The 13,860-nt window shown below is 37.3% G+C and overlaps 1 protein-coding gene across 4 annotated transcripts in view; it reads left to right on the top strand.

Moving 5' to 3' along the window:
- The window catches only part of DNAAF11 (dynein axonemal assembly factor 11), a 110,673-nt gene that overhangs the window by 43,427 nt on the left and 53,386 nt on the right, over positions 1-13,860 (top strand). For all 4 annotated transcript variants that reach the window (XM_054497791.2, XM_054497794.1, XM_054497793.1 and 1 more), the window contains exons 4-6: positions 257-429; positions 5,430-5,653; positions 12,974-13,156. In XM_054497791.2, coding sequence (XP_054353766.1) covers positions 257-429; positions 5,430-5,653; positions 12,974-13,156 — 580 coding nt within the window. The remainder of the gene's footprint in view (positions 1-256; positions 430-5,429; positions 5,654-12,973; positions 13,157-13,860) is intronic.

The following is a 13,860-nucleotide window of genomic DNA, read 5'->3' as shown; positions in this document are numbered from 1 at the left end:
GTGAGCATGGAAAGTGATTTCCCCTGGCTGGAAGGACTCAGAGGGTGAAAATAAGGAGAGACAGAGATAGAAAAATGAGTTAAGATGAAGCCTTTGAGTTGATATTTCTGAAGAATCACTTCATGGTGAGCAATGCAATAAATCAGCAGACTGAAAATACTACAACTGTCACTTCTGTTATGTGATGTTACACACGTTTTATTACCACTGTGATTTTTCTTTATTTGCTTTGTTTTCACTTTATTTTTCTCAACAGGATGTGAAGAGCTGGCAAAACTTGACTTGACTGTAAATTTCATTGGAGAGCTGAGCAGCATTAAAACCTTGCAGCACAATATCCATCTGAAGGAGCTCTTTCTCATGGGGAACCCATGTGCTTCCTTTGACCACTATAGGGAGTTCGTTGTAGCAACTCTTCCACAATTAAAGGTATGGTTCTTTTAATGGTGCAGAAATCACAGATAAATGAGCATGAGCAACTACAATAATTCCTGCTTTACTGGCAGCAACAGTGAATGTGTTGCTTCAGATAATGAAATATTCCAGAGAGCCCAAAGTAATTATTTGAATGGCTAGACCTTTAATATTGTTTGAATAGTTTTAATAAATCCCTGAAAAATAAATTGCATACTTTTCACCTTTCTCGTCCAAAACACACAGAACTTAATTTGACTTTTTCTCAATGAGTTCAAATCATAGTTACGAAGAACATTCATCATTACTGATAAGAATTCATTATTACTTGTTTTTTTTTTTTTTTGAGACGGAGTCTCGCTCTGTCACCCAGGCTGGAGTGCAGTGGCACGATCTCGGCTCACTGCAAACTCTGCCTCCCAGGTTCAAGTGATTCTCCTGCCTCAGCTTCCCAAGTAGCTGGGATTACAGGAGTGTGCCACCATGTCCGCCCACTTTTGTATTTTTAGTAGAGACAAGGTTTCACCATGTTGGCCAGGCTGGTCTTGAACTCCTGACCTCAGGTGATCCACCTGCCTCGGCCTCCCAAAGTGCTGGGATTACAGGCATGAGCCACCGCGCCCGGCAGGTTCACAGTCTTTGGTGTGCATCAGAACACGTGGAGGCCTTTTCAAAACACAGACTGCTGTGCTCCTCCCCCAGGGTTTCTGGGTCAGGTCTGACATGGGGCCTGAGATTTCACATTTCTACCAAAATCTGGTAATTCTGCTGCTGGTGCAGGAACCTCATTTGACAACCACTACTGCGTATGTTACTCTTATACCATATCCCCCCAATCAAATAATTTTAGAACTGAGGAAAAAATATTATTTCTTGAGAACTCATACAACAGAGAATATTAAGATAGCAATGTTAAGTTTCATGTAATTCTAAGAGTTCCCAGCCTGCATGTGGCTCCATGTTCCTGGAAAGAGAATGCAGGGACACATCGCCTGTGCAATAGGCATTTTTTCAGTTCTCAAAGGACGTTTGTTTCTTAGACTTCTGTGTTCTCTGCACTCAAGAGACTGCTGACTGCTGGATTAATGGAACACATTTCTTCTAATGTAAAATTTCTCAGATTAAGAGAATGAGTGATTCAGGTAATTGAATACAGAATAAATGATAAATTGTCTCATACATAGCCTAAACTGATCATTATTATACAGTGATTTCCTAGAAAATGAACTGATGAGACCCAGACTATCATAGAACTAGATCTTGTAGTGTAATGCTGTGAGCCATTCCCTTGGAAGGGCTAAGGGCCCAGGAGTCCTCGTGGCCACTGCAGCTGAGCCTGTGTCAGTGCTGCAGCTGAGCCTGTGTCAGTGCTGCAGCTGAGCCTGGTCAGGCTAGAGGTGTGAGAGCCATCATATGGCTGCTGCAGACAGGGTCAGAGGTTGTGCCAGGTACTTTGGGCACAGTGTTTCTGATCCTCCCAGACCCATTCAGGGAGACAATTAGGTACATTCAGAGATGAGGAAGTCAGGGCTCAGGGAATGAACGCTGCTTGTTTAGGTTGACATATCTGGCAAGTGGCACAGGTGGGATCTGAACCTATGTGAGTCCGACCTTGATGCCTCCACCATTCACACTATACCCACACTCACTGCTTCTCTCCGGGTTAAATTACAGGCTTTGGATCAAGTCTTTCCTTTCAGAAAGACTTCTCCAAATTAACTGCTTCAATAGAAAATGGCCCCTTTTTGAAAAATAGTATTCATATGTTTACTACTATTTAAAAATAGGTTGATATGCTTTAGAATCTTAATTACCATTTCATTGAAAGCTTGTGAGCTGCTTGAAAGGAATTGTGTTAACAAATGTATTATTTTCCTAGGGCTGCTATAACAAAGTACTGCAAACTAGATGGCTTAAACAACAGAAATCTATCATCTTGTAGTTCTGAAGGCCAGATATTCAAGTTCAAGATGTTGACGGGACTGGTTCCTTCCAGGGGCTACGAGGGAGAATCTGCTTCATGCCTCCCTCCTAGCTTCTGCTGATTTGCCGGCCGATCTTTGGCATTCTTGAGCTTGCAGACACATTACCCTGAGGGTCTCTGCCTTCCTCTTCACAAGGCTCTCTCTTTATAAAGACACCAGTTATATTGGCTTGGGGCCCACCTGCTCCAGGATAATTTAGTCTTAGTGAATTACATCCATAATGACCCTGTTTCCAAAAAGTCCCTGATTTGAGCTACTGGGGGTTAGGACTTCAACATCGTTTCTTGTCAGGGGACATCTATAATAACCCTATTTCCCAAGAGTCCATGATTTGAGCTACTGGGGGTTAGGACTTCAACATCTTTTTTTGTCAATTCAACCCATAACAACAGAGTCGTTATTTTAGAGTCACATAGAAGAGATGTGAGGAGAGTCAGCCCTTTTCAAGGATTCTCTTCCCAGTATCTGAGCCACTCCAGAAGTAGGTAGGCCCTGCAGTGTAGTGGGAAACAGATTTGTTAGCAGACAAACCAAGGTCTGACACCTGCTTCCACTGCCTGTGAATTGTGTGCCTCATTTTACTCATGTATAGTAGGATCATAATTCCTACTTCAAGGGAGTTCTGTGAGGCCTTCAGTACATCTTAGTGTCCCTCTCTCTGCTTCAGCACTTGCACAGTTATTATCAATAAGTGTGGACACTCCACCTTTGTGCTGCAGAAATCCTGGGTGAAGAAAGATCAGGAAACCTTCAGCTTAAAACTGGATCTCTGATTCTTAGGCCTTCTAGACTCAGACGTGATTTTGGCTTGAAGGAAATGTGGGCCAATTTCAAAGACTAACAGAAATCACTAAAAAAGTGAGGTTCCTAGAATAGGCGCTGGGGTACAGTCCCAAATTTGTCATCAGTTATTAATATGACGCCTTTTGCCTCCTGTCAGTAAAGTGACAGAGGGTTCAGTTGTTGTAGCCTTTTAGGAATGTAGTTCTAATTAAATCAAAATAGACTTAAATCATTTATAAGACAGAAATCAATCAATCAGTCAATCAATGTACTTCAATTACAAGGAAGAAAAGATCACCTTGCTCCCCAGCGTTCTGTTGGGAAGAAATCCCAGTTGAAAGAAATTATCTTTATCTAGAGTTTTCTAGCTTGTTATAATATACAGTTATATATAATATATTTATGTTTATATATATTTATATATAAATTATACTATATAAATTAATATAACAAAGTACCACAAACTGGATGACTTAACAGAAATTTATGAAAGTGCTGTATTTATATAGTATTAGTTATATATAAATATATTTACATTTATGTTGATTCATATATTTATATCAGTGTATTTACTTATATATACTTACAAAATAAGTAAATTACATTTATCCAAAAATTTCCAAATTGATCCCAACCCTGTATTAAATTAGATCAAATTAAGTATGTGGACCACAATTACTTAACGCCTTAAATAATAGGTTTTATTGCACTGAATTTATCATTATGGTCTCATACGTAATAGTATGAGGATACCTTTATTGAAGGATACTACAAGAAACAGCCTTATGAAACCTGTGACTGTATGGACATATTTCTACAGAAACAATGCTTGACATCTCTCAAGATCTCCATTATGAAACTCTGCGCTAGAAATGTGTTTTAGAGCTGCATGTTAGAGGGAAGCTACAAACTGTATTTTTTCCTTAAAGACCATGAAAATTGTGTAACTAATTATGTTTTTCTATTTCGCTTTGGCTGCCAAGAAGCTTGGAACCAAATCTGCAGCCCATCTATAGCAACCATATGAGTCCTTATGACCAGAGCATATGTGGCATTATCTTTTTTCCAAATCTCTACATAATTTTGACTTATAATTCAGCTAGTTCTAATAATTTTTTAATTTATATTTTACTAAATCTTTGTGTGTATTTTTTTTTCCTTTTATATGTTTCTTATTGCTGCTGTAACAAATTGAGACAAACTTAGTGACTTAAAACAATACAAATGTATTACCTTATGCTTCTGGAGATCAAAAGCCTGAAATGGTTTCACTGGGCTGAAATGAAGGTGTTGGCAGGGCTATTCTTTCTTCAGGCTCTAGGAGAGAATCCCTTACTTTGCCCTTCTCAGCTTCTAGAGGATACTTGCATTTTTAGGCTCATGGCCTCTTCCTCCATCTCCAAAGACATCAGTGTGCCAACTTCACATCTCTTCCTAACTCTGACACTCATGTCTTTCTCTATTACTTATAAGGACCTCTGTGGTCCTTATAAGAATCACCCTGATCATCCAAGATCCTTAACCTAATCACACCTGTAAAGCCTCTTTTGCCATGTAAGGTAACATTCATGGAGATTAGAACATGGACATTCTTGGGGAACCATTATCTTCCAACCACACCTTCCTAAATACCTTGCCTCATTTTGCAGAATAAGGCTGGGTAGATAAATAGGTATCTTTAAACCGTTAGCTTTAACATTTTAGAACTTTAGTTGATGCTTTTATTTTAGTATTTTACTTTGGAAAATCATAATTGAAGTATCAGATGTAAACAATGCTGTAACAATAGCCTGTTTGTCTTAAGGGTGAAACATGGGCTCATTTGTATTAGAGCCCAATCGTGTGTAATATTCAAGGCCTTTTTTTTTCTGTAGAGAGCTTTTGGGACGTGCCATTGTTGTACTTTGAAGCTATGATTTGACTTAAGCATTGGCATTTTTGACATAGTGAGCAATTATAAAATTAATATAAAATATTTTGAGAGCTTGTATTATCAGTTTTAACAGAAGACCTAATTATTATTATTACCAGTAAAGGTATTTTTAAAACTGTGTAAATTGTATGAAATAAACATTGATTTAGAACAATGTTCTGATATTTCCCATTAATTATATTGTTTTAATTCTCTATCACTCTGGGGTATATTATTATTTCTGAGTTTCAAAAGTTCTAATCAAAATCAACCTGGGGCTGATTCACACTGCTACTCTTGAACAATTGTACTATATTTATTGTTTTTTGTTTAAGTGGTTGGATGGTAAAGAAATAGAGCCTTCAGAAAGGATTAAGGCATTGCAGGACTATTCAGTAATTGAACCACAAATCAGAGAGCAGGAAAAAGATCACTGTCTTAAACGAGCCAAACTCAAGGAAGAGGCTCAGAGGAAACACCAAGAAGAGGATAAAAATGAAGACAAGAGAAGTAATGCAGGCTTTGACGGACGTTGGTACACAGACATCAATGCTACTCTGTATGTAAATTATTAGTTTACTTTCTAATTAACTTTTGTTAAAAGCAGCAAACTGTATTCTCTTTCCAAGTTGTTTGCAGTACACTTATATTCCAGATTAATTTGAAGAATGAAATGTGATGTGAATTTTGGATGGAAGAATATGAGCATCCCATTGCTTGTGACAATTCTGTAAGGCTTTCTTTCCTTGGAGGAAACATTCCTTTTTAAACTAGCAACTTTAATTTGCATCTAAAATTATTCTCAGAGAAATCCATAAAATGTGTACAGAAAAGATGAATTAACAGGTGTACTTTGATTTACGAACTAGGAATATTTTAGAAAAGTTAAACACAAATCACATTATTATAATTTGAATAATTCTAATTGCATCATAAAACGTTCTATTTTCTGAATTGGAATAGATTTCAGAAAAATACTGAATACATTTTTAATGTGATTAATAACTCTCTAATTGGTTTTTTAAAATTAAATTTTTCATATTTGTTTATTTTAAGTGAATTGCAACTATAGTCAGTTGATTTGATTCCATACAGTGAAAGTATTAAGTATTTAGATAACAGAATCCCTTAAAATTGAGAAAATAATAATTATAAAATATTTCAGACATACATAAATGTTTGAAAATAGTTATATAGGCAGCTTGTAGTTCTACCACCTAGATTTAATAAACGACAATAGTTTGTATGTTTGCTTTGGATCTTTTTTTTTTTTACCTTTTTTTTAAATTATACTTAAAGTTTTAGGGTACATGTGCACAACGTGCAGGTTTGTTACATATGTATACATGTGCCATGTTGGTGTGCTGCACCCATTAACTCTTCATTTAACATTAGGTATATCTCCTAATACTATCCCTCCCCCCTCCCCCCACCCCACAACAGACCCCAGTGTGTGATGTTCCCCTTCCTGTGTCCATTTGTTCTCATTGTTCACTTCCCACCTATGAGTGAGAACATGCGGTGTTTGGTTTTTTGTCCTTGCAATAGTTTGCTGAGAATGATGGATCTTTTTTTAAAGAAGAAATAAAATATCATTAAGAGAGCAGACACTCCTTAAGGACTTCCCCTTCATCCCATTCCTCTCTTCATCCCAGTGGCATCTGCTATCCTGAAGCTGGTGCGTATTTGATATATGTTGATCCCATCCATATTTCTAATACCCTTATTTCACAAGTATGCCTCCTTAAACAATAGTAGTTTGAGTATGTGTGTTTAGCATGAATGATACCTTTCTATAGCTTTGCTTTTCATGCAACATTATGTTTTTGAGATTTACGCACATGAAGACATGCAAAACTAATTCATTGTAAGTATAGAATAATATCCTGTTGGATGAATAAATTACAATATATCCCAGAGGTAATATTCAAAGTAGTTAATGACCGGTGTTTCATTTGCCCTGACCCATCAGAATGTGCAGCAGCTCTAACAACACGTGTGGTCCTCCTAGTGGTGCCAGCTGGTCAGCCTGAACACAGCCATCCCTCTTTGGATGGCCATGCACGTTGTTTTCCCTATTCCCATTTCCTATTCTCACAGGAATAGAATCTCCTGAAAGTAGCATCATGGTCTCTCTTGGCCAGGGCTGTATCTCTGGTGCCTGGCACAACAGAAGATGCCCAATAAATATTTATTGAATCCATGTTGAACATTTGTTGAGATATTCAAGCAATGTTGCCCTTGTCTCCTTGTTCAGGTATGAAAGTTTCTCCAGGGTATTTAGCAATGGCATTGCTACAACAATTATGACAACTTTTCAACTTTATACATATTGCCAAATTGTTTTCTAGAGTAGTTGTAATAATTTATACTCATGTATCAACAATATACAAGAGTTTTCAATCTTTGCCAATACTGGATAATATGATATTTAAAAATATTGGCCAATCAAGTGTGTTGTGTAGTATATAGTATCCTCTATTTTTAAAAAAATTAATTTGCATTTCTGTAGTTACTAGTGAATTTGAATATTTTAAATATCTTTTATATGTTTATTGGTTATTCAGATATCCTCTATTCAAGTCCCCTACTTATTTCAAATAAGTAGTTAAGTTTTTTTTCTTATTGATAGTTCTTTTAGATTCTGGATACAAATAAAAAAATACATTCTTTGGTGGTTATGTGCTTTACAAGTGTCTTCTACCAGTCTGTGACTTGTCTTTAATTATAAGTGCTTATGTTTTATGAAGTTTAAAAATATTAATGTAGTTAAACTTATTTGTACATTTTTGTCTTGTTTATGGAATTCTTCATCCCAGTGCCATATCTGTTTGTATCTTTTCATCTGGAATTAACCTTTGCCAATGTATAGGGTAGGGTACTAATTGTTTTTCATATGGGTAGCTAATTGTCTGCACCATTGATAAAGGTGCTATTCTTTTCCCACTGATCTGAAATGCTGCCCTTACTATATCCCTTCTAACCATGTATTCATGGGTTCATCTCCAAGTTCTCTAGACTGTTCCATAGGAGTACTTCTGCCTGGTTTTAATTTGTATAGATTTATAGCATATTTTAATATTTGGTAGGAGATATTCTCATTTTTCAAAGTTATCTTGGCTACTTTTAGTTCTTTACTTGTCTGTATGAGTTTTAGAATCCACTGCTAATCAAATTCCTTAAAAATCCCTAGTGGAATTTTGATTGAAATTACATTTAATTTATATGTTAATTGGGGGAAAGTTGACATCGTCATGACATTGATTCTTTCCTTGCTGAACCTTGGAAGAGCTCTATTTATTTAGATCTTCTTCTGAGTCCTTCAATGAGGTTTTAAATTTTCTCTATAAAAGTCTTAAACCATCTTTCATTGTATCTATTTCTAAGTATCTTGTAGAATGAGATTTAAAAAATAGATGTAATTGGTTTTGCTGATATTTAAAGGGACAAATTATTTCTGTATACTGATATTGTGTTAATATTGCTAACCTTTATAAAAGAGGCAATCCTGCATTTTCTAGTTGGAAAAACAATTGTTTGTAAGCAGTAACTTGAAAAATTTTTTCCTTTCCCTCTCCTTCTACTTTATTTTCTTCATGGTGCCTGCAAAGGCCTCCAGTATGGAGTGGAATAGTAGCGTTAAGAATGGGTATCTGGGCTGGGCACCGTGGCTCATGCCTATAATCTCAGCACTTTGGGAGGCTGAGACGGGCGGATCACGAGGTCAGGAGATCGAGACCATCTTGGCTAACATGGTGAAACCCCGTCTCTACTAAAAATACAAAAAAATTAGCTGGGCGTGATGGCAGGCACCTGTAGTCCCAGCTACTTGGGAGGCTGAGGCCAGAGAATGGCGTGAACCCAGGAGGCGGAGCTTGCAGTGAGCCAAGATTGGGCCACTGCACACTCTGCCTGGGCAACAGAGCAAGACTCTGTCTCAAAAAAAAAAAAAAAAAAAAAAAAAAGAAAAAAAGAGAATGGGTATGTGTATCTTGTTTCTGACTTTAAAAAGAATGTTTGCAATTTCTCATCATTAAGTATAATGTTTGCTATGGGATTTTGGATCATGTTAAGCTTCCTTCTATTCTCAGTTGATGAAGGGCTTTTATCATCACATGCATTATATTGATTTTTACTAAATGCTTTCCTTTAATCTATGGAGACAATAGCATTTTTCTGTTACTGTGTTGAATTACATTAATAGAATTTCTAATATTAAACCATCCTTGAGTTTCTAGGATAAACATCCTTTGTCCATGATTATTTGCTAATGCATTGCTCCATTGATTTTGCTAATAACTTATTTATAATATTTGAACCTGTGTTCATAAGTGAGTTTATGCTATAATATCCTTGTCTGTTTGTATTTTTTCCTGGTATTTTGCATCAAAGTTATGTAATAGGCACATACAATATCTTGGAGATAATTTACTATCCTTGGTTTATAAAAATTTACAAAAGTTAAAATGATCTGTTTCTTGTACTTTAGTAGAAGCTTACAGTGGGGTTTCTTGCAGGTGCCTTCTTGCCTCCCCTATAGGCCTGGCTGATCCTTGAGTCTTCATCATTCTCACCCTATTTAGCCTATTTGAACAGAAACGTAGACATTCTGGAGGAGAATCATTGAAATCCTGAATCACTGAATTAGTTGGGGAGGAGTAGGAGGTTATTCCCCTCTCAAGGCTTCAAGAAGAAACACTACAGAGAATTAGAGGCTGCAAGAAAGGGAGATGAACATCTACCTCTTGACTAGGTAGAGCCTGCCTCCAGTCTGGAGAATTGAAAAGATAGAAAGTGGCCTGGAGCAGCCTAAAGCAGAGGGATCAGGGAAGAAGGTATTAATGGAAACAGCTCACACTTCACATGGCAAGGATTTGTGAATATCTTTTTTTTTTTTTTTTTTTGAGACGGAGTCTCACTCTGTCACCCAGGCTGGAGTGCAATGGCGCGATCTCGGCTCACCGCAATCTCTGCCTCCTGGGTTCAAGCGATTCTTCTGCCTCAGCCTCCTGAGTAGCTGGGATTACAGGTGTGTGCCACCATGCCCAAGTAATTTTTGTATCTTTAGTAGAGATGGGGTTTCACCATGTTGGTCAGGCTGGTCTCTAACTTCTGACCTCATGATTTGCCCATCTCGGCCTCCCAAAGTGCTGGGATTACAGGCGTGAGCCACCCCACCCAGCCAGGATTTGTGAATATTTTATAGACCAAGTAGACATGGTAGAAGGGGCTGGGTTTGAGCTGTCTTGAAGAGATGCTGTCCAAGAGGACAGCAGCAATAAGACACTAGGGGGTGGATTATCAGTGGCAGAAGCTGGGGATTTATCACAAAAGGAGCCAGGAAGTATATTGACCACCTCTACAGTGAACAGTACACTTGGAGGGCTCTTGTTGTGTCTCCAAGAATGACAAAGATGCTTGCAGGAAGAGAATCCAGTATCTGGATATTGGTCCCAGCGAGGGTAGCAACAGCCAGGTCATATAAGGACCTGGCTTATATGGACCTCCATAATAGGAGTGGTCATATAAGCATGTTCACCTTCTTCTCCTCATTCATCTTCCCAAGCCCCAAATTATCAAGGCAGGAAGACTCTGAACCTAAGAGGCCCAGAGGTATGGGATTCAGAGGAAGGAATGGATGACAATGAAAAGTAGGAGAGGGTGTCCCTCTTCCCGTGCACACCCCAATCTGGAACAGGGCCAGGAGAGACAATGGGTTGGAGAGGGAGGGAATGACTTCGATTTGAAATTTAGGTATGAACTTTTATTTAAACTTTAGACCCTTTAGTACCTGAAAATGAATGTTTAGCTGAGATTATGCTGTTCTTAAAAGTGACTATAGAGCTGTGGGATCTGCTCGTGGATGAGAAGAGAGTTCTGAGAGAGCAGGTTTGAAGGCAATAGTTGAAGAGAAAGTTTTTTTGATCATACACTAATGAGCTCACTCTGTTTCATCAACAAGTTACACACATTTATATGCATTTTGCCTTGGAGACTTATGTTATTTAGCTCATATCTCTGATAAATTTCTTAAGTACTGTTATTTTTATGTTTTTATAATTATTATTTTAGATTGCAAAAGGCCAGATTGAACCAATTAGTCACTTTCCAGGAAAAGTATAATTTAAATGGTTAAATGAGAATGGAACCAATTATTTCAGTGGCAATTATCTAGAATGTTGTAGAATATTATAGATACCCTTCATAGATTATTCTTTCAATACCATAAAGAACTGTAGCTGTATAGCAAAGCAATTTATTTATTTTCAGCAATTTGCATTAGTTTGCTTATTAAAATATTTAGTTGCATTGTATCTGTAAAGAATCTAAGCAGAATTTTACCCTATATTCTATTGATGCTACTTAAATTTCATGTTCTAGTATTTTCAGTTCATCCCTTTGAAAAGTATCTTTCACAATATTTTCAAAATAAAATATATTTGAAAAGATACTTTCAAAATGAAGAAAATATCTTTAGTTTGAAAATCAACTAAAGAAGCCTTTCTTGTCACCTCATTCATTAACAAAACCCAACATATATTGAGTACCTATTTGCTGTAGTTGGTATTAAAGGCTTCATGTAATTTTTTTCGTTTAATGTCATCTAATAAAGTGTCTATTCTAGGGAGAGGTGAGGGGAGAGAGACTATATCTAATGTGTATTGCTTGAATGAGGTCATTTTCTTGCCACAAGAATAGAATCTCCTGAAAGTAGCATCGTGGTTTGTGTAGGCCAAGGTTGTATCTCTGGTGCCTGGCACAACAGAAGACGCTCAATAAATATATTTTGGAACCATGTTGAACAAATGTTGAATATCTCATATAATTCCCATTTGATGACATACAGAGACGTTGTTTAATTCTCTGACAGTCCACAAAACATGAGTAAAAGGGAAGAGAGAACTGTTACCATATAAAGCTACATAATCAGAAGTTGTCCATGAAAAATAAACTAGACACAGGCCATACTATAAAAAGTGCCGGCCGGGTGCGGTGGCTCATGCCTGTAATCCCAGTGCTTTGGGAGGCCAAGGCGAGTGGATCACGAGGTCAGGAGATCGAGACCATCCTGGCTAAGACCGTGAAACCTCATCTCTACTAAAAATACAAAAAATTAGCCGGGTATGGTGGCGGGCGCCTGTAGTCCCAGCTACTCGGGAGGCTGAGGCAGGAGAATGGCGTGAACCTGAGAGGCGGAGCTTGCAGTGAGCAGAGACCGCTCGCCACTGCACTCCAGCCTGGGCGACAGAGGGAGACTCCATCTCAAAAAAAAAAAAGTGCCATAGGTCCCACCAGCGAATTTTGGAGATAAGAGAACCATTTAAAAACCTGGAAATAATGTGATCCAATTTGCCTGCTAGAAAAGTCCCTCTGGGAGTAGTGTGGAGAGTGTAATTGACAGGTACAAGATTAGAAGTGGGGTGATTGCTTGTCTGATCATCAGAATCTCCTGCAAAATATTATAAAACACAGATTCCCAGGCTTCAGATCTACTACTTCAGATCTACTTCAGATCTACTGAATAGGCTTTCTGATGAGAGCCCAGGAATCTGTACTTTTTATAAAGCTCCCCAGGTGATTCTTAGCAGTCAGGTCTGTGAACCCTGGAATCTGATTACCGCAATATTCCTGATGATAGAAGATGAAGGCCTGCCCTATTCAACCTTTCAATGTAATGAGTGCTAACAGCCTTGGGTTGATCTCACTACATATCCAGGCCAGGGTAACCAGGCCTGGTTAGACTGTCTTTCAGAGTCACTTTGTCATTCAAAGGTAAGAAGATAACATAAGAAAAGTGTATAGATATTAAAGGGCCAGCATTAAGGATGAAGCTCATGAATCCATTATTGTTCTTAAGTGCTCTATTTGTTTTTCCTAGTTCCTCTTTAGAGAGCAAAGACCACCTACAGGCACCAGACATAGAGGAACACAACACAAAGAAATTAGACAACAGTGAAGATGACTTGGAATTCTGGAATAAGCCCTGTTTGTTTACTCCTGAATCAAGACTGGAAACTCTTAGACACATGGAAAAACAACGGAAAAATCAGGAAAAATTAAGGTATTTCATTCTTTCCTAGGAGAAGGAAGCAGTAGCCACTTATCAACTATATTTTCATGATTGCCCGTTTTTTGACCCATTATTTGTGTTAAACCTTTAGCACTCATATATAGATTTTGTTTTTTCTAAGTATAGCTTTTTGTTGAATTGTATTGGCTAACATTCATTAATATCAAAGTACCTTCTTTAGAACATCATGAATTATGACATTTTAGGTAGAGGTTTGTTTGTATATCTTTAGCTTTTTACCACTTTTAATATGCCTAATAATAGTGTATTAGGTTACACTAATACATTAGTATTTCTAGCCTAGAAAAAGGTCATTTTGTGGAATGAATGGGCTCCTTTTTGAGTCTGTTCTAATAATTTGCAAAGTGAAGAATTGGAAACTAGTTTCATTAGACATTTTATTTTCCTAATACAACTTTCTTGGACATTTAACAGTATGATTTCACTTTTGAGTGTTTACATATAATTTGATGATTTGTTAGAAGCTAGGATTTTTATGCTATTATCTTCAGAGTAGCTTTTTCAAAAATAGATTTTGTGTCATTCCATTTCATGTCATTGCTTAAGTCTAGTATGTAAAATATATAACTTCTGGGAATACTTATTATTCATGAGCTTGAGAATGTGATAAATTAGCCCTGAAATATAGTAATCTACATGGCAATGACTCAAGTGAAACAAAACACAATATCTCT

The sequence above is a fragment of the Pongo pygmaeus genome, chromosome 7 (assembly GCF_028885625.2).
Source record: "Pongo pygmaeus isolate AG05252 chromosome 7, NHGRI_mPonPyg2-v2.0_pri, whole genome shotgun sequence".
Classification (NCBI taxonomy): Eukaryota; Metazoa; Chordata; class Mammalia; order Primates; family Hominidae; genus Pongo; species Pongo pygmaeus.
The sequence above is the reverse complement of the archived record's forward strand: the minus strand, read 5'-3'. Positions and strand labels throughout refer to the sequence as shown.